Below are 22,787 nucleotides of genomic sequence, written 5' to 3' on the forward strand. Positions count from 1 at the left end.
GATGGATAAAAGAGAATAGTATGATAGGAAAGGTAGTAAGCAAGTTGCCCAGGTATGACAGTAATGAGATGACGCAGAGAGCAAGGATTATGAATGATATGTCAGCAGAAATGTGTGAGGAGAAAGGAGTGCAGGTTTTTAATGTATGGAATGAGTTTGAAGGACGAAGTCAACTGTATAAGACTGCATTTGAGTAGTTTTAGTGTGAGTAGTTTGGAGAGACTGCTGCTGGAAGGTAGAGAAGTGAGTGCAGAGAATAAATCTGATCAAGTGGGAAGTGATGTGGGAGAGTAAGACAGGAGAGAGATTGAAGAGGTGGTTATGAATGAAGAAGTGAGTGGCATGAGTATAGAGAATGAGAGAACTGGTGTGCAAGACAGATAGGGAAACAGGGAGGCTCATGGTGGACAGGGGAACACGGCGTGAGAAAGTTAATGGATGCTCCTAAAGGATGTGAATGCATGTGTAGACAAGAAAAGGGGATGACCTGGGATCAAGAGGAAACAGTTGGATTTGAAGAGGGTTCTAAGATGAATAAGGAGAAAGGGAAATGGCTTGGGTCGAATATGGAGAAATCATATCAAATGAGTGGTATCAGTGGAACTAGCTAAAGATCCAGGAATGAGCTGCTGTGTTTGTATATATAAATGCTAAAAGTGTAACAAACAAAGGAAATTACATGGTTGTATTAATTGAATCTGTTCACCCAAAAATTGTTGGAATAAGTGAGACATGGCTGGATGAGGACGACATCCTGACAGGAATAGAGGTGGAAGGATATGATGTGTTTTGTGAGGATAGAAAGGTTAAAAAGGGAGGGGTGGGAGTGCAATTGATGATGGAGAAAGAGTTATGTCCATACAAAGTAGAGATGCAAGAGGGAAATAGTGCCAGTGGTTTTGAGGCAGTATGGTGTGAGATATAGGTGAATAGAATGAAATACTTGGTTGGATGTTGTTATAGACCCAGTAATGTGAATGGTAGCGACTATGAAATGCATAATCAAATTAGCCAAGCAAATAAGAAAAGGGTGATCATTATAAGTGATTTTAATTATGGCAATATAGATTGGGATGATGAGATAGCAACCGGAAGTGGGGAAAAAAAATGAGTTTCTTGAGTTTTTGAGGGACAACTGCCTCAGACAATATGTAAAAGAGGGCACATGGGGATTGAGGGTCTTGAATTTGATCATCTGATCTATCTATCTATATCTATATGTTCACTGGGCATCTGCAGATGCCGTATGGTCACTCCGATGCTCGGTGATGTGCCACACCAGGCCTCGTCATGTAGTCCTGTTGTTTGCTTTTCTGGTGGCCTCAACTCTCTGAAGATCAGTCACTCCACACACACCATCCATCCATCTCATTGATGGTCTACCCCTTCCTCTTTTTCCAGGAACTTTACCTTCTATTACTGTTCTGAGAAGTCCCCCTTCCATCCTTTCTATGTGTCTAAAATATTTTAACTTTCTTCTGTCAATATCCTTAAGGAGCCTTAAAGTTCTACTGATCTTTTCTAACACCCATTCATTTGTACGCCTTTCAGTATATGATATCCTCCACAGCCTTCATCACAACACATCTCAAAAGCAGATATCAGTTTCTTATCTGACTTCTTTAGGTTCAAAGTCTCACATCCATAAGTCGCTGTTGGAAAAACAACTGCATCCAAAATCCTCAGCTTTGTTCCCGTGGAGATAGATCCATCCTTCCAGATTTTAGACAAGTCTCTGACTGTTGTTTTAGCCATTCATAACCTTCTTCTAACATCTTCTGAACAGCAATTCTTCACATTAATAATGGATCCCAGGTACTCAAACTTGCTGACTTCTTCAATTCTTTCTCCATTAAGGGACACTTGTTTTTCAAGAGCTTCTCTGTTTGTATTTCCTTTGAGAATCATAATCTTTGTCTTGGTAGGATTGAGTTGAAGTTCTCTGTTATCTTGTTAACTTTGTCAAGAATTAGTCCTAGTTCTTCCATGTCATTACAAACGAGTACTGTATCATCAGCATACCCCAGATTACTGATCAATCTACCTCCTATCTTGAGCTGATCCAATGCTTCACGCATGATGTCCTCCGCATATATACTAAACAAGTGAAGAGAAAGTAAACATCCTTGCCCAACTCCTTTTCCAACTTGAAGCCAGTCAGTCAATCCAACGCCTGTTCTTACAATGGCTTCTTGTTCCCTGTACAAGTTGGCTATCAATCTGATAGTGTGTTGAGGAAAACCCATTCTTTTCATTACTTCCCACAGTTTCACATGCTCAACACAGTCAAAAGCTTTAGAGTAGTCTAAGAAACACATTACCAGAGGAAGTCTGAATTCTTTATATTTTTCTATAATCTATCATCTGATCAGAGAATGTAATTATAAATGAAGTGTTCAATCACCCTCCAATTGGTGAGAATGACCACAAAGTGATTACCTGGATGGTTGCCAGCAGTGTCAGGACCTCTGTAAGAAAAGGGTATATGTGGAATTACAAGGGTGGTGATTATGAAAAGCTCAGGAGACAGCTTGAAGGAGTAGCATGAAATGAGGAGTTAGCTGGAAAAGAGATCAATGCAGGTTGGGGGATATTCAAGAACTATCTAGTAGAAGCAATGTCTAAATATATTCCAAGGGTCAGAAGGTTAAATAAGGTAGGTGTGAAATGGATGAATGAAGAGATTAAGCATGTGATACAGAGAAAAAGGGTATTATGGAGGCAGCATAAGAGAAGAAGTAATAACCAATTCCATGAGGATTACAAAGACCAGGCAAGGTGGGTGACTTGGTTGGTAAGGGTAGCAAAAGTGAGGTATCAGCAGCAGTTAGCTAATGAGGCCATAAAGAATCCTAGGGAGTTCTTTCAGTATGTAGCCAGCAAAAAAAATGAATGATTACGGAAGGATGACATTGATTGGAGAAAATGGTATAAGGACAACTGTTGCAAAAGATATAGTGGAGATACTTAATGAGCAGTTCATAAGGGTCTTTCAGTCTTGCGAATGTGACTTCATGGAGAGATTGAGAGCAGTTGATGGAGAAGAGAGACTGACTGTGTGAGTGAGCAAAAGAGGTGTATGGGGAGTTGAGCAAACTTGATGTTAATAAGGCTGTGGAACTTGATAACATATCACCACATATTCTGAAGGAATGTGCCAGGGAGTTGACATCTGCCTTGAAATATCTTTTTAATGCACTGGGTCAAGTTACAAAGGAGTGGAAGGAGGGCAAGATTGTGCTGCTTCATAAGGGAGGTGATAGGACTCAAGCATCCAATTATAGGCCTATCTGTGTGTCAGGTGTTATATTTAAGTTGTTGGAGAGGCTTGTGAGAACTAAGATGCAGAAATGGGTTTTCAATAAGGTGAAAACTTCCTTGGAAGAGGAGAAGGATACACAGTAATATACTTAGATTTCGCAAAGGCTTTTGATAGATTACTGCATGATAAGTTGATAGTCAAACTAGAGCGGATAGGATCAGATATTAGATTAGTGAATTGGATCAGAGATTGGCTCTGATAGGTATCAGCAAGTTGTGTATGGGGGAGCAATATCCCAGAAGAGGAAAGTCACTAGCGGTGTACCTCAGGGGTCAGTTTAGGGCCATTACTGTTTAACTTGTATGTTAATGATATTGGCGAAGATTTGGATGAAGATATTCAGTTGTTTGCAGATGATGCAAAGTTGGGATGAACTATGAAGAGCAGATATTGTGGCCTTACAAGAAGACTTGAATAAATTGAGTAAATGGGCATCGGAATGCGAGTTCAATGTTGCAAAATGTAGGGTTTTAAAATTTGGGAAACAAAGATGGGATGTAGAATTTATGCTTGGTGAGGATATATTGTTGGAGGCAGAGGAAATAAGAGATCTTGGGGTGATAGTATATAAGGATCTGAAATTTAAGGGACACATTGCCAAAATTGTGAGGAAAACACATAGACTTCTGGGAATGATGCAGAGGACACTGGCTTGTAGAAGTAGGGAGATTCTTGTTCCATTGTATAAGGCTTTGATTATGCCACACATGGACTACTGTGCACATATTTAGTCACCTGGTTTTCAAAAGGACGAAGAGATGTTGGAAAGGGTCCAGAGGAGACTGACCAAGGTAGTTTCTGATTGCTGGAAAACTGAATATGAGGAAAGGTTGAAAAGATACAATTTACAGAGTCTAGTGGATAGGAGGAAGAGGGGAGATATGATAGAGACCTACAAGTTAGTAAGGGGTTGTTATAGGATCAATGTTGGAGAGGTTCTACAGGAAACAATGGAGATCAGTGGAGAACCAGAGGTCATCCTGGAAGTTGTATAAGGAGGGTGTGAGAAGCAGGTTTTTTGCATGCAGAGTTGTGAATAATTGAAATGCCTTGCCTGAGAGTGTGATGTCTGCAGAGAATTTGAGTGTGTTTAAAGCACTCAAAGCTCATCATACACACAGTATGATGAGCTGTGTGTATGATAAAAGGACTTCCTAGATGAGTCTTTGACTCCATGGGGTCTTGAGGTAATAATAATAATTATGGTGGTCCTTTACCCCCCCCACCAAAAAAAAAAAAAAATCTTGCGTTGTTTATTCTAATCAATTTCAAGACTTGAGATGCTGTATTCAGCATCACTTGATATTCTTCTGCTCTGCTCTCTTGCCTCAAGGCTGTCTGCACATACATTCTTCTAGGTCTCCCTGTTCCCCCCCGTCTCCAAAAAAAAAAAAAAAAAAAAGCTCACTATAATTTCCCTGACTCTGCGCTTCTGATCCCTCATTGAACAACACTTTCTCAAAATACCTAACTCCAATTCAAATACAAACCATCAACCTTATTTAAGTCCTTTCATTTGGCAAACTCATTCACACATCCATGAACTCCACACCATTCCTCCTGGATAATATACATATTAACTCATTTGAAATTATGGCCCTCCTTCTCAACTTAGCTCTATCATACCATGGCAGGAAACTCATAATCTTTACTCTTTCACTATTCTTCTGTGCCAGCAACTTATTAATATCTTCCTGTATACCAAATTTGTACCTGCATATAATCACCTCTTTCACTTTCACTGTCTGCATTCCAAAACATAGTTAACATCCTTAATCTTTGTCCCAGAGAAACACAATTCCATCACAATCACCTCAGGCAATCCTCTTATCACAGAGTCCCCATACAAGACTTGCACCTCTCTAATCTTGAGCTTCTATGCCATACCACTCTGAGCATGTCTTCAACCATTCTATATCATTTTTTTTGTCTTGTATAGAACTCTGCATAGCATGCTATCTCTTTTATTACATCTGATCATTCTTCTACCTTTTCCTTCATGCTATCATTCATATCCTGTTCATCCTTACTCATTTTCACCACCATACTTTCAACAACAATTTCACTGACATTCTCACATGCATTTCCCACCTTTTGTAATTTTGACCTTTTACTGTCATACTTATTCTCTCCACACTTCTGACACTTGTTCTCAAAACATTTTCTACTACACACTAGCTCACTCTCTTTACATGAATTCTTCCGTTCAAAGCAAATGCATTTCACACACATACTGCAGTGAACAAAATCTTGCATACTGAATTCACTTGTTACTGCCATAACAAGCAACACATATATAATAAATAATACAATTAAATGGGGGGGGGGGGGGGTCCCTGATAACTACATAAGCAAACAAGCAAATCCTCATAAAAGTTAGTAAAGTATTGCTGAAACACCAATGCTCATAAAAATCATAAGCAACTAAAATATGACTTTCTTCTTTGTTGTATTTTTTGTATGTTCATTTCATGTGAATTTATGCATATATTTTTTGTTGAAACATAGTATTAGCAATGACCAGCCCATGTCTTAAACAGAAATCCAGTAGGTACTTATCATTATTATTAGCTTTGCTTGCTTCTCTAGATTTTTCCAAAACATTTATGTGTCTAACATTCATTTCCTGCTCTACTGTTTATATCTCTAATATGAACTAGCTTTTCCTTTTTTTAATGTTTTTTGCTCTCACTAATGACTCAAAAAAACTTCTCTACTTCTTCCTTAGTAGAATCTTCTATCACTTGTAACTGCAGTCATTCAAGGAGTTAATCTTCATACTTAGTGTTGAATATTATAATTACTGCTTCTTTCTTTGATTGCTATTGCCTGAATAATATCTTATAGTTATTTAGCAGTATCATACCTATTTTTATCTTCGTCTCAGTAATGCCCACAATTTCAACGTGGTAACCACCAATTTGCCATGTCATTAAACATGACAAATTAGTGTGTAAGCTGGAATAATAAAATAAATAGTGACTAAATAAGAATTTAATACTTACATGAGACTATTTGGCATAGAAAGTTCACCATAATGTCTAGAATAGTGGTTCTTAAACTGTGTTCCATGGAACCTTAGGGTTCCACAAAAACTTATAAGAGTTCCCAGAAGCAGAGACATAACTTGTATTAAATGTAGTTTCTGAAAAAGCCTTCAGTGAATGGGAAAAATACTAACTGTTATTAAATTGACTTATTTCAAAACAATTTTGTTACTTTATTTGTGATATTATGTATCACGTTTTTTTTTTTTTATTAAAATATTTCGCATACAACAGTTCATTGTCATTTTTTAAGAAAATTTTCATAGGGCTCCCAAAAAATAAATATTTTTATGTAGGATTCCACAGCCTCAAAAAGTTTAAGAAACAAAGAGAGCATCTTCAATATGACTTTCAAAATTAAACAAGCAGAAGAGAAAACCAGAAGACCCAACAAAGATAACATGTGAGTTACTCATACTTGATATAGAATAGCATGGTCTAAAATACATCAATGTCCTAACTGTATAAATTTAAATATGAGATAAAATATTAATTAATTAAAAAAAAACTATTGATTATAGAATGTGTGGAGAACTATTTCCAATAAGAATAATTTCAGCCCATCATTTCTTTCACATTTGGACAGTGAAGCAAGATTTTACAATTCTTGGGTCATGCATTTTCATTGTTCAATCATGTGATTTTCTCTTCTACTTGTTTAATTTGAAAGTCATACTGAAGATGTTCCAGACACCAGGGTGAAAATTCTATTCTAAATATAAAGAGAAATTAGTACTACACTCCAAGAAAATCCTAAGGAATTGTTTCATCAGGAGGAGAAATGGTTATGAATGGTTGACCAGTAGGAGGAGAAATGACCGTGGATGATTGACTTTATTAGATGGAAAAGATAATTAAGTGAACAATGCAGATGATATAGTAGAGCTGTTTAGTGATAACTTTGAGACATTCCATCCTGGAACAACAGTTTTGGTTCCTGGAAGGATGGGAAGGGTTGAAAAACTTAGAAATGCATGAAGAGAATGTGTTTCAAATACAAAGTACTTAAGTCAATAAGAAAGTGGGAATGAATGGGATTTCACTGCATGTCTTAAGAGAATGTGCTAAGGACCTGACAGCTTCATTGAAAGTCTAGTTAGAAGTGTCCGGTGAGTGGAAGGAAGGTAAGATAGTGCCAGTGCACTTCTTCTTCTTCTTCTTCTGCAGCTTCTCCCACTTAAGTGGGGTCACTGTTGATGATGAGTCTCCTCCACATCCTCCTGTCTTGGGCTGTCACCACATCCAAGTTCTTAATCCTCAAGTCCTCTTCTACCAGCTCCCTCCATCTCTTCTTAGGCCGCCCACGCTTCCTCCTTCCTTGGCACACATCCATCTGCATGACCCTTCTTCCCACATATTCGTCCTCCCTCCTCATCACATGACCAAACCATCTCAACCTTGCCACCTGTATCTTTGCTCCTAAGTTCGTAACTTTCACTGTTCTCCTCACATAGTCATTTCTCAGACGATCCTTTCTGGTCACACCATACATCCACCTAAGCATTCTCATCTCTGCTACTTCCATCCTGCTGATGTTATTTTTCCTCAGGGCCACAGTTTCTATAGCATACGTCATAGCTGGCCTCCCTACTGTCCTATAGATTTTGCCTTTCAGATTGATCAGCACCCTCTTATCGCATAACACTCCAGCCATCTCCCTCCAGTTCCTCCAACCCGCTTGTATCCTGCATCCCACTTCCTTCTCAGCTCCTCCATCTTCTTCCACTGTTGAACCTAAGTATCTAAAGTCCCTCTCCTTCCTGATGACATTTCCTTACAGTTCCAGATCTGTCTCCTGACCGCCGCCCACTGTGCAACACATACAGGGTGTTCGGGATAAATTTGACAGTTTCGTAAGGAAAAAGAAAATCTTCTTTGTATCTATTAAATTTAATGAATTGACAAAAAAACATTACAGGCAGAGTTAATTACAATACTATCAACAAGATTTACTCAAAATAACCACCATTAGCATCGATCACAGCTTCAATTCTGCTTCAGAACCTCGAACAAGCTGATGCTACAGTCTCCCTGGGAAGGGCCGCAAAAACTGTTTTAATTTTATCCATTAACTGGGCTTTTGTATTACTGGAAGTGCGATTGGTGTCTTTTTCAACTGCGCCCCATACAAAATAATCCATGGGGTTAAGGTCTGGGGAGTTTGGAGGCCAAACATTTGGACTGGTGAAGTCGTAGAAATTTTCAGACAACCATTTTTGACTTTTCCCAGAGGTGTGGCAAGGGGCCGAATCCTGCTGCCATACATACGGCCTACCATTGGCTACCCTTGTTATCCAGGGCTTGACTACAGTTAGCAACTCCACGAACAAAGCCCGAATTCCAATGCCAGGGTTCTTCAACACCTGTTCCTGCAGATTTGCGAGGAATTCTGCTGTACGAACGCAATCAGATCGTCTGCTAGGGATCTTTCTTCTTGCTACATCCTCGTAGTCACCATTGCAAGTCTAGTTCATGCCTGATTGTTTTTACTGTATTCAGGGAGCATTGGGCAGCAGTCGTAATATCCTTATTTTGATGGTGGGCACGAATCATCATGATACAAGTTATTCTCTTCCGTGATTCAGGTGGGTTCCAGCTATCCATCCTTTCTGACATCTTGTATATGAATGAAGAAGGGTCCAAACTTTTAAATGAAGAGAAGTGTGTGTTAATACATGTAACTTACGGAAAAATATAATTAATTATAAATATGTCAAATTTATCCCGAACACCCTGTATACTCTGTCTTACTTCTGCTCAGTCTCATACCTCTCTCTTCCAGTACTTTTCTCCATCTTTCCAGTTTAGTTCCCGTTTCTTCTCGTAAATCTGCACACAGCAAGATGTCATCTACATACAACATTGTCCAAGGTGCATCTTCTCTCACCTCCTCTGTCACCACCTCCATCACAATGTTAAACAGAAACGGACTTAATGCTGACCCTTGATGCAAGCCAACTGTTACTTGAAAACTTTCTGTCTGTCCCAGACAGGTCCGAACACTTGTCTTCACATTTCTGTACATCTCCCGCACCAACCTGACATCAGACACCTCCAGACTTCTTGCCTTGGCACTTTATCACATGCTTTCTCCAGATCAATAAATGCCAGATGTAGCTCCCATTGTTTCTCTCTCTAAACTTTTCCATCATCTGCCGTAACCCAAAGATAGCATGTGTTGTTGATCTACCAGGCATGAAGCCAAATTGTTCCTTTGCAATCTCCACCTCCTTCCTCAATCTTCCATCAAGAACCCTTTCTAGGATTTTCATTGTGTGGGACATCAACTTTATTCCTCTATAATTTTTACAGTCTTTGTGCATCCCCTTTACCCTTGTAGATGGGAACAAGAGTACTCTCCCTCCATTCCTCCGGTATATTTTCCTGTTGGCAAACTTTCATGAACAGGTCCCACAGCAGGTCAATTCCCTCTTCCCCCAGTGCCTTCCATGCCTCCACTAGAATCCTGTTAGGGCCACCGATTTTCCATTCCTCATCCTCTTCATGGCCTCCATCACTTCCACTCTACTGATGTTCTGCACCATCCCCTCAGAAGGCTGCCCATCTTCTCTGTGAGTCCTTGCATTTTCCTCATTCAAAAGTTCCTCAAAGTATATTCTCCACCTGTTTCTTATGTCCACATCCCTCCATAATACTCTTCCTTCAGCGTCTTTGATCTGCCTCACATGTAAGATGTCCTTTGCTGCTTTATTTCTACATTTCACTAGTTGGTAAATTTTTCTCTGTCCTTCCTTTGTTTCTAATTGATCATACAGATCTTGATATGCCATGGCCTTTGCCTGTGCCACAACTCTCTTGGCTTCTTGCTTTCTCTCTCTGTACATCTCTCTGTCCCCTTCCACTCTTGACTCATCTCACTTCTGCTTTGCCTTCCTCTTAGCTGTCACTGCCACTTGTACATTATTATTCCACCACCAACCCTCCTTCTGCTCTCTAATCTTTCCAGATGTCTCAATTACTTTTGAATTATGTTTCCACAAATCTTGTACACTTTCCAGTCCATCCGAAATCCTCTCTAACACTCTCTCCCTAAAACAATTCTTCACACTCTCTTCTTTTAAGTGAAACCACTTAATCTTCATCCCATGGCTTCCAGAGGTTCTTATCTTCGATCTTATTTTAAAGTCTGCGCACAGCAGTCGGTGTTGCTGTGCCACTTGATCTGTTGGAATTACTTTACAATTTGTCACAACCTTAAGATGTTTTCTTCTAGTCAAAATGTAGTCAATTTGTGAACTGTTGTTACCACTCCTAAATGTTATCAAATGTTCTTCCCTTTTTGTAGAAAAACCGAGTTCACAATTGCCAGATCAAACGCTACTGCAAAAGTCCACAACCCTCTCTCCTTCCTGGTTCATCATTCCCACTCCATGGCCACCATGCACCGTGGTGATTAGATTACCCTAGTGCACTAGAATAGTCTAATCAAGGGTAGAATTCAGGCATCAAAACTATAGACAAGTTATTTCTTCTGTAGTCGTCATCTTGAAGACTTTAGAGTTTGAAGAAATTAGTGAGAGATCATATATACAATTAAGTAGATTAAGGTAATATTATCTGTGAGGTCAGCATGGATTTGCTAAAGAGTGGTCATGTTTCAGTAATTTGCTTGCCTTGTATAAAAAAAGTGACAAGAGCGTTGATGTGGGGAGGGCATATATCACTATTTTTATGGATTTTATAAAGGCATTTGATAGTGTGCTACATTATGAGTTCATATTTAAGTTGGAATACATGGAGTTGGAAACCAGATTAGAATATTGGAATGGAAATTGGCTGTGTAATATACACAGAGAGTTTTGTATGAGGAAGCAGTATCAAGTAAGAGGAAGGTCATAAGTGTGGGGGGGGGGGGCAGAGGGATCAGTAGTGAGGCTTCTACTTTTTAATCTTTATGTGAATAATAGTGCCACTGGGTTACAGGGGGATATTCAATTATTTTCAGATGATGTTTGGATGGATGATTAGTAATAGTGCCAATGTGGTAGCTCTCCAGTATGATTTAAATAAGTTGGACAGATGGACAAATGAATGCTTGTGTCAGTTTAATGCGACTAAATGTAAAGTTTCGAAATTTGGGATATACCAATGCAAAGACATACTTGGTGGAGCTATGGCAGGAGAAGTAGACAAGGGAGGGATCTTGGGATGATAGTATATAAAAATTTGAAGTTTAGATACATATTGCAAAGGTGGTTATTGTAGAGGTTGTGATTGTTAATGTAGTGAAAAGGCTAAATAAGGTAGGAGTAAAATGGATGAATGAAGAAATTAAGTGTGAAACCTGGAAGAAGGCACTGTGTAGGCAACAGAAGATGAATGTTGATAATAATCAGTTGCATAAAGAGTAAAAAGAGCAGGGCAGGAAAGTGACTTGGATGGTAAAAACAGAAAAAGTGCAGTATAGAAAAAATTGGCCAATCAAGCTAAGAAAATTCATAATGAGTTCTTTAGATGTGTGGCAAGTAGAAGAAAAATTACTATGGAAGAATGATGTTAAAGTTTCAGAGAAATTGGTGAGGAGTAAGATGCAGAAATACGTTGATAATAGAAGGATTTTTTATGATGGTCAGAATGGGTTTGTTGGGGGGGAGGAGGTCATGCTTTCATGCATAAGCAGAAATTTGAAGCTTATGCCTTATTAAAATCATAAGCCTTATTGTAATACATAAGCAAAAATCTGCTTATGCATTACAATAAGGTGAAACGTTCACTCGATAAGGGAGATACATATACAGTGGTACAATTAGATTTTTCAAAGGCCTTTAAGAGATTGCCACATGACAAGCCATAGCTAAATTGAAACAAATAGCATTATATAACAAACTAGTGAGCTGGATAGCTGATTGGCTGTAAGATATTATTATTATTATTGTTAAAATTATTTTTTTTATGGCATCTCCATGGAGTCCGGAGACCCATCAGAGACCCAAATTAACCATTATACACACAAATCCTATCATACCTCTCCTTGAATCCATTCACCATCAAGAAACTCACAACCACTTCTGGCAATCCATTCGACTCACTCACCACTCTCCATGCAAAAAATCTGGTCCACACACCCTTACTACTAACCACACTCTTATACAACTTCCACAGATGGCTCCTAGTTCTCTATTTGTCAAATATTGAAAAATTTCACTTGCATCAATTTTATAAAACCCCTTTATAAAATTGATGCAAGTGAATATCTTAATATCTTAAGATATTAATATCTTAATACCTTAATATCTTAATCGTTTCTATCATGTCTCCTTTTTTCTGCCTATCAACTAAACTTTGTAACCCACAAACCTTCAACCTAACCTCATAGGGAGTATTCCACAGACCTGTCACCATTTTGTTCACTCATCTCTGAATCCACCTCCTAGTCCTCCAAGAAATCCAGGTGACCAAATGTGTGCACAGTAGTCAACATGCGACTGAATCATAGCCTTATAAAGAGAGATAATAACTTCCTTATCCTTACTTGTTAGCATGTTTTTCAACATCCAAGTAATCCTTTGAGCTAATTTTACCAACTTTTGCAATATGCCCTCTGAACTTTAACTCTTTGTCCACCATTATCCCCAATCTCATCAATTTCCTGCAATCCAATACAATCATATGATACATCATATACAACCTTTTCAACCTGAAGTGCATAACCTTACATTTTGCAACATTAAATTGACAATTATTATCCTTTGCCCACAATGCCAATTTATTTAAATCATCCTGCAGGATACCTACATCACTTTTATCAACTATTGCTCTACTCGGTTTTGCATTATCAGCAAACAACTGAATATCCCCTCTTAAATCTTTCCCTATGTCACTGATATACAAATTAAAGAGTAGTGGCCCTAGTACCAAATCCTGAGGAACTCCACTAATCACCATCATTCTATATTCCATCCACCATATACTACTCTCTCTCTCTCTCTCTCTCTCTCTCTCTCTGGTGTCTGTCCATCAGCTACCCCCTTATCCATGCTACTAGCCTCATATCCATTATAATAGTTTTTGTAATAATTTTCCATGTGGTATTCTGTCAAATGCCTTGGAAAAGTCAAGCAGTATTATGGTGTAGCCATTACTTTTATCTAATTCTGCCGTCATCTTTATTATAAAATGTGAATAAGTTACTAAGACAGGACCTACCCTTTACAAAGCCATGCTGCCCACTAGAGTACTGCATCCCTATCCATCCACTGTTGTATTTTACCTTTCACTAACTTTTCCAATACTTTAATAACCACACCTGATATATTACTTGGTCTGTAGTTTGCTACCTCTGTTTTGGAGCCACCTTTATGCAATAGTACTGTCTTGCCCTCTTTCCACTCCCTTGGAACCCTGCTAGAGCTGAGACTTAGATTGAACAACTTCATCAGAGGCAATTATTATTATTATTATTATGTGACACCTCCAAGGAGTCCAAAGACTCATTGTGGGAGGGCACCTACTCTGCAATTCTCTGTCTCCACAACTCAATCCGCCAATGCTATCTACCACCCACCACCACTAGTATTTCACAGACAATTACAAACATCCATGGCAAGATTAGAACCTGCAGCCTTTTGGCTGGACAGCGGATGTGCTAACCACTCGGCCAACCAGGCTGGCAATATTCGGGAAAAGTTTTTTATATGCATAAAAAGAATTTTATATTCAGGACAGTTCACATGTAGGTAACATACTTCACTTTGGAAAGGTATTATTTCTGCTATACTGAGCAGCAATGAAGAACAGTGTTTTGAAAACCATCCAATACTTGAAACCTTACTTAAATGTATTCACCATCCTTGAAAGAACTGTGGCATAAATTGTATAAATGGAATTGTGTAATCCACAATTACAGATTAGAATCAGTAATATGAGAGTGAAATTATTGTTGTGAATAGAAGAGGGTGGAATAGAGGATGATAATAATAATATGTGCAAAAAAAAGGTGTGGCAATATAAGTAATTATTATTATTATTATTATATTCAGGCCTCCATGGAGTCAAAAGACTCATCGTGGGAGGTCCTTCCTAAGAAACACAAAGTCTATCAAGACACATCGAAGGGGAGGCCCCCCCCCCAAGAAACACAAAGTCTATCATACCACTCCTTGAACTCATTGACCATTCTCGCTCTCACCACCACTCCATCAGGCAATGCATTCCATGGTTCAACCACCCTCCATGCAAAGAAACCACTCCTCACCCTCTTGCTCACAGTTTCCTTTCGTAACTTCCAGGGATGGCCTCTTGTCATCACTCCTTCCCGCTGTTCAACCAATCAAAAGAATTCCCCAGTGTCAACCCTGTAACCACCTCTCAACAGTTTAAAAGTCTCAATCATATCACCTCTCCTTCTATCCACCAAACTTTGCAATCCACATTCCCTCAGCCAATCCTCATAACTATCATTGTACAGTCCTGAAACCATCTTTGTTATCCGTCTTTGTATCCTTTCCACAGTTAATTTATCCCCTTCAAATCCTGGGGACCAAATCTGAGAACAATAGTCCAAGTGTGGTCTGATCAGGATCTTATACAATGGGATGATAACTGTTTTATCTCTGCAGGTCAGTGTCCTTCTCATTATTGCAGCAATCCTCTGTGTTACCTTCACCACCTTTGCAATATGTTCCTTAAATTTCAGGTTTCTATCAATCATCAACCCCAGATCTCTTGTCTTCCCTACTTTCTCCAGTATAACTCCTCCCATAGAGTACGCAGTGTCCCATCAATGTTTCCCAAACCTCAAGACCTTACATTTTGCTGCAATAAACCGACACCCCCATTCATTTGCCCATCTATCTAGCTTATTCAAATCCTCTTGCAGGGCTGCCGCATCTGCACTATTACTAATAATCCTTCCCAGCTTTGCATCATCTGCAAACAACTGAATATCCTCCTGCAATCCACTGACAATGTCATTGATATAAAGGTTAAACAATATAGGTCCCAGCACTGAGCCTGTGGGACACCACTTGTAACCTCTGCTTCCTTGAAACTGCCCCACCATACACAACTCTCTGATACCTATCGGACAGCCAATCCTGAATTCAGTTGACGAATCTGACATCCAGACTCATTTGCTGCAACTTATATATCAGCTTATCATGTGGCACCCTGTCAAATGCCTTCGCTAAGTCTAAGAAAACGACAATATATGCCTTTCCCTCATCTAATGCTCTTGTAACTTTATTATAAAAGGCATTGCTAAAACAAGAGCGTCCCTTCACAAATCCATGTTGACTCTCACAGATAACATTACCCTCATCTGCCCAATGCTGTATACGGTCCTTCACTACTTTTCTCCAAGATCTTACAAACTACTGATGACACACAAACTGGTCTATAATTGGACACTTCCGGTCTGCTACTGCCCTTATGCAATGGCACTATCTTACCTTTCTTCCATTCCATTGGCACCTTTCCAGTAGCCAGACTTTCATTGAAAAGCCAGGTCAAAGGCACTGTCAGTTCCCTAGCACATTCTCTCAAAACTCGTGGTGAAATACCATCCAGTCCCACAGCTTTACTGACATCCAGAGTACTCAGTATTTGCCAATGCCAATTCTCTTGCACATTCAAGTAGTACATGGGCTGATATGCCATCCAGTCCCATTGTGGTGTTCACATTTATATTTTTTAATATGCTGAACACCTCCTGTTCATCCACCTTAACATCGTTATGCATCTTTGTAACATCAGCAACTGCAAAATCACCACTTGGATGCCCATCATCTTTGCAAAATGGTCACTCAGCAACTCAACTATTTCTTTTGGTTCAGTAACCTGCCTACTATGAACATTGTTTAAAGTCATTCTACCATAGTCGTTTTTCCTCTTACTTGCTACATAACAAAAAAACTCTTTTGGGTTTACTTTGGCCTGCTTGGCTAATTCTCTCTCAAAACCTGATTTGGCTTTCCTTACCATAGCACTTTGTATTGCTCATGACTATGCTGATCACTTATTTCTTTATATTTCCTCCACAATATGAATAGTTTCATTTTTTGCAGCTCTTGCTTTATATCTCTACCCATCTACTTAATTCCAACTTGGTTTATACTCCTGATCTTGGGTATGCAATCTGATACTGCTACTCTCAGGCAATCTCTGACCACCTGCCATTCTTTCCTTGTAGATTCTCAAGTCATAGAACTTTTCCAAGATGACTCCTGAGTCTCTCATAATAATAATTATTATTATTATTATTATTATTATTGTTCCGGGAAACTCCAAGGAGTCGACAGACTCATCGAAGGAGGCCCTAACATCATGTCAAGAACAACTATTCAACATTCACACAGTATCTATCATACCTTGCCTTGAACTCATTCACGGTCGTAGCACCCACAACAGACTCTGGAAGCTTATTCCACTCATTTACCACTCTCCAAGTAAAGAACCTAGCTCTAACACCCTTGTCAACCACGCTCTTACCCAGCTTCCATGCATGGCCCCTAGTGCTCCCACCACCAGTCATATTTTCAAAAATAGCTTCTGGATCAATCTTATAAAAACCCTTCAGTAATTTGAATGTCTCAATCATATCACCCCTCCTTCGCCTATCGTCCAATTTATGCAACCCACAAATCTTCAACCTATTCTCATAAGGTTCATTCCACAGACCTGCTATCATCTTGGTCACTTGTCTCTGGACCCTCTCCACTCCCTCCCCATCATGAAGAAACCCTGGTGCCCATAGCTGGGCACAGAAGTCCAGATAGGGTCTTATCAAGGCTCGATACAGAGGAACAACAACTTGTTCGTCTCTGCATGTTAAAGTATTTTTCAGAAGCCAAGTGATTTGGTGAGCTGTTTTAGTTACTTTTGCAATGTGCCCCCTAAACTTCAACTCCCTATCCACCAACACTCCCAAATCCCTGGCCTCATCAATCTCCTGGAGTATGGTTCCACCAATGCGATATACTGCTGCTATTCTTTTCACCCCAAAGTGCATAACCTTACACTTTGTCACATTAAATTGACATCCATTTTTCCTAGCCCAGTCCTCCAAACTATCCAAATCATCCTGTAAAATTTTGACATCCTGTGCACTCACAATTGCTCTACCCAACTTTGCATCATCAGCAAACAAGTGAACACTTCCTCTCTGATCCTTTCCAATATCATTGATGAACAAATTGAAAAGCAGTGGTCCAAGAACAGAGCCCTGTGGCACTCCACTAGTCACAAGACGTCTTTTAGACTCCACTCCTGAATAAACCACTCTTTGATATCTCTCCTTCAACCAACCGCTTATCCATCTCACCAACCCTATATATATATACCCATTCCAGTTTACTGATTAGGGTTCCATGTGGTATCCTATCAAAGGCCTTGGCAAGGTCCAGTAGTATCACTGTAAACCCATTACCCCTATCCAGTTCAGCCGTCACTGTGTTATAAAACGTGAGCAAGTTACTGAGGCATGATCTATCCTTCACAAAACCATGTTGTCCCCCATACAATATCCCATTTTCATCTATCCAATCCTGTATTCTTTTCTTGACTAATTTCTCTAAGACCTTGACAATGATTCCTGATATGCTAATCAGTCGGTAATTTACAACAGCAGTCTTGGAACCACCTTTATGCAGTGGAACTATTTTCCCCTCTTTCCACCCGCTCGGGACTAACCCAGATCCGAGACTCAAATTAAACAAAATGGTCAAGGGTACTGACAATTCTTTAGCTGCTTCTCGTACAACACGAGCTGGTATACCATCCAATCCCACAGATGTATTGACATTGAGGTTATGCAATAGACCACTCACCTCCACTTCATTAACCACAATTCCCGTATAATCTACTGGTTTATTCGTTTCTGCAATGTCACCACCTGGATGATATACTTTTGCAAAGTGCTCACTCAGTAACTCAACTATCTCAACTGATTCAGTTAAAATCACAATTCAGTTAAAATAATCACCAGCCTTATAGCTGAACATAAAAAAGAGAAGTATGACAGGCATTGTGTAAGTATTAAGATTTCCATGATGAATCTTACTTAGCACTCCATCAAGGTACTGGAATAATATTGTTATTCAATAAATCAGTAGCAAAGTTTCTTAATATGTGCAACCTTTCAATAACATTTAAGATTACAAGAAAACATATTTGTTGTGCTATAAGATGCTTAAGTGTAAAACAAACTTTGTAATCTTCAAAAATGTAATCAAATTATACAGCACATATAAATATGCAAATAGTACAACACCTTTGTCTAAAAGTTCTTGTACTAAGGTAACATTTCCTTCTTCACTAGCTCTTATAAGCTGCTGCACATTTTCCATAAGTATCTATTCTTTTAAAGATACTGGTGCACTTAGGAATTTAAACCTACATAAATAAAAATAAAAATAAATCAACTTAAGTATTTCAACTTAAATATCAGCAATAAATAACTATAATTAAGAAAAAGAATCCCAACAATTGATTTTAATGGTAAATGACCCAGAATAAATTTCAGAGCTTATAATTATATCCTATAAAAACACCTCATGTAAAAAAAGTCAAGTTAAATGCACTATGAGAAGTGTTGGGAAAGACATTTCAAAAAAGAAGTATTATATGTTGATGTATTCTAATTATGTCTGTAGTAATCTGAAACTAAATAAAGGCCAACATCTTAATATATTTTGAAAAACACTTTATAACACATGTAAAGGATATTAGAATTTATTTATAACTCCTACATATTTCGCTCACTGTAGCATGAGTGTCATTCGGTGGGGGGAGGGGGGCAAAAGAACTGGTTACAATATTCAAAATATTAATGAGCAGGAGACAACATTATTGAAGTTCCAAGGAACCACATTAGGTATAGTTTTGTAAGACAATGATATATTTTAAAAAATGGTTTAACTCCTGTAAAGGAAATTAGAATTTATTTACAACTCCTATATATTTTGCTCACTGTAACATGAGAATCATTCAAGGAGAAAGCAAAAGAATTGGAACTTTTAACAGTGTTATCTCGTGCTCACTCAGCTACAACCAAGACACAAAAGTATGACTAATGCTGTTTAACTCATTCTTGTGTTAATATTTTGAATGTTGTAATCAATTCTTTTGCTCTCCCTGAATGATGCTAATGTTATAGTGAGCAAATATATAGGAATCGAAATAAATTCTAATTTCCTTTATGCGCATTAAACTGTTTTTTGTGATATATTAAAAAATTTCATCCATTTTTTAATATATCATTAAGTCTACCATAGATGTTTCTATAAAACATCTAGTAAAAGGATATCAGTTTTTATTTCTCCTATTACAGTATGTATGGAATAAATATATAAATACACCAAAAAATCTGTTATGGAGCACTTTCATTATCTAGTCTTGCTACTCCTGCTTTTGATTAAGAGTTTCACTGGCATGATAGCTATTTCAAACAGTTAGTTTGGAGATATCCTGCCAAAATATTCTGAATAAAAAAACCTGTGTAAAGGCTTAAGTGGTGGGAGAAACTCATGTTATAGGCTTAATGGAATAAAACACCACTGAGAAAGGAATAAAATAATATTTAATTCTTCCAATATTTTGTATCAGTCACAGAGACATTGTCAGGGAGTACAATATGAGACTTGTAACACACACACACACACACAACAGCAATACAAAATGATATCTCATTGACAGAAATGAAATACTGAGAGAATTAAATATTATGCTAATCCTTTCACAGAGCTGTTTTACTCCATTAAGCCTCTAACATGAGCCTCTCTTAATACCATGGAATCTCATACAACTGTCAGATGAATTTTATTCATCTAAGAAAACGTAAAAATTTCATCCATTAAAACATCTTTTAATAGTTTTTGATGCAAGAAGAAAAACCTTTTAGACTTTTTTTTCACTATTATTATAGTAACAAACTAGTATTGCCAAGATCATGAGAAGAGACTGAACAAATTATAACCAGATTTGAATCTTAACAATACTGCACAAAGAGCACATAGAACATTGTGCCCTTCAATTTGAAAAGACCTAGGTTCGATTCTCGTTGTGACGAGGGGAATCCTTAATTGTTAAGATTTGAATCTTAACAACACTGCACATAGAATAGGAAACCAGATACACCTATTAATAACAAGTTCACCTCTTCCTGCAAATAAGTCCTAAAAAAAAAGCCTTGTTAGAGCATAAACAAAAGAACTGCTGAGGGTGTTTTACAATGATGCTGCCAATGCTTACACATTGTAGTTCCCTGAAATTAGACTGCAATGCAACATTTTCTGTAATGAACAGCAACTTCATCTCAACACAAAGATGCTCAGTTGTGATGAGACAGGGATTGGAATGCTTCACACTGTTGAAGCATTCCAATCCCTGTGTCCTGTCTCTGTTTTTGTAATATGGTGTGTTATTATTGTATAATTGCTACAACATATGCAAAATGGCGATACAGGTATTTAAAAAAAGAAGAGATGCTTGAAAAATCTAGGCATTATGCTTCATAATGGATAAAAACAGGAAAGACGGCATCAGAAAAGAACTAAATGCTATTGAATTAAAATTAACAAAACAAAACAGAATCATCCACAGGATAGAAAAGTATATATTTCAATACCCTGCAATTTGCATCCTGTCAACATTTCTTCAGACTCAACATTCCAGAGCCCAGAAATTACAATCATACTCAACTGCCTCTAGACTCTTTCCAATATCCCTTCATCCTTTTGAAAACCAGGTGACTAAATCTGTGCACAGTAGTCAATATGCAGTCTAATCAAGGACTTATCTTATACAATGAAATGAAACCAGAATCTCCTTACTTCTACAAGTGAACATCATTGCCAGAATTCATTGTGTTATCTTCACAATTTTGGCAATGTGTCCTCTAAATTTTAGATCCTTCTCTACCATCACTCCAAGATCTCTGATTTCCTCCACCTCCAACAATATATCCCAACAAAAACTTCTAAATTTAGTCTTTGTTTTCCAAAATTTAAAAACCTTAGTAACACTGAACTGGCATCCCAACTGCCCTGCCCATTCACTAAGTCTACTCAAGTCTTCATGCAAGACTACAACATCTGCTCTACTGCTCATTGTTTGCCCAACTTTGCATCATCTGCAAACAACTGAATATTTACATTCAAATCTTTTACAATATCATTAATATACAGGTTAAACACCCTAAAACATGGCCCTAAAACAGACCCCTGAGGCACACCACTGATGACTTTCCTCTTCTGGGATATTGCTCCTCCATACACAACTTGCTGATACCTATCATATAGCTAATCCCAATCCAATTCGCTAGTCTACTATCCAACTCCATCTGCTGTAGTTTGACTATCAACTTATCGTAGTAATCTATTAAAAGCCTTTGCAAAATACAGGTATCCCTTGCTTAACGCAGTTTTGCTTAACGCAGCGAAATTAATTGTGGCAATGCCTTGATATACGCAGCAAGAGTTTTGATTAATGCCTTTAACTCTGCGGAGCTCGCAGCTGATCTGACAGATACAAAATGTTTAATATAAATATTCTTCCACAATTCAGTGAATAGCTTGGAGGTCATGAGTAGCTGTGCATTCATATGTTACGAGTGATATTCCGCACTGTTTTTTTGCTGTCAGTTTGGTTTAATACATGTTATATAAAGGTTTATGATATTTGACAGTAAATTGGATCTGAGATATACTGCGACCTCCGATGTCAGTATAGTATGGTTTAGTTGTTGTTTTTTTATTCTTTGTTCAATAATTTCTAGATTGTAACTGAAAATAAATAAACCATCATGTATTACTGAAATAGAGAGCCAAAGGCTTATTTATCATACATGTCCTCTAGGAGATGTGTTTTACATTATGGAAAATATTAAGGAAAGTGATCTTCAGCTTACTCCACCTTTACTACGAGTTGCCCATAAGGTTGCTTATGCTTGCATCCACCGAAACTTTTAGTTTCTATACATTCGGCATGAAACTCTCGTAGTTTCTGTATTCGGCTATGAAATAATGTTGGATTCAATATGCTTATTTTATTTTGTACCATCTTAATTTGTACCATCATGTATAATATTTGCAGTGTTCTTTTTTTTTTTTATGTTTTATTGCTTGTTTGCCAAGGTCTGGAGAGTTATTTTGCTTGTTATCGTAGAATTTATGTCGATAAGAAAAAACTAAAACTGTTCAAACGACTCTTGATAACTTCTTTTGATAAAAAAATTGCAGTAAATAATGTAGGTAAAAGTATTTATTAAACATTTACTTTACGTTCATTTTTTATCATTCCTATAAGAGTACCGGGGGTGCTTAAGGGTCAAAGCTGTATAACTGAGAGGAGACCTCCACATAGCCTTTAAAGGAATGCGGAGAACCGACCAGGGTTTCTGACCTAATGTCCAATCCTCACCTTCTCGTGGTGCACCCTGTTGGGTATCTACTTTGATACTG

General features: G+C 38.0%; 1 protein-coding gene across 4 annotated transcripts in view; it reads right to left on the reverse strand.

Annotated features, from left to right (window-relative positions):
* Positions 1–22,787, reverse strand: part of LOC150100639 (uncharacterized) — a 238,425-nt gene that overhangs the window by 205,839 nt on the left and 9,799 nt on the right. For all 4 annotated transcript variants that reach the window (XM_090401516.1, XM_090401515.1, XM_090401517.1 and 1 more), the window contains exon 2: positions 18,599–18,720. In XM_090401516.1, coding sequence (XP_090257642.1) covers positions 18,599–18,674 — 76 coding nt within the window. In that variant the 5' untranslated portion in view covers positions 18,675–18,720. The remainder of the gene's footprint in view (positions 1–18,598; positions 18,721–22,787) is intronic.

Source organism: Typopeltis vanoorti, chromosome 12 (genome assembly GCF_054136105.1).
Source record: "Typopeltis vanoorti isolate ZY-2024b chromosome 12, IOZ_Tvanoo_1.0, whole genome shotgun sequence".
In the NCBI taxonomy this organism is placed as follows: Eukaryota; Metazoa; Arthropoda; class Arachnida; order Uropygi; family Thelyphonidae; genus Typopeltis; species Typopeltis vanoorti.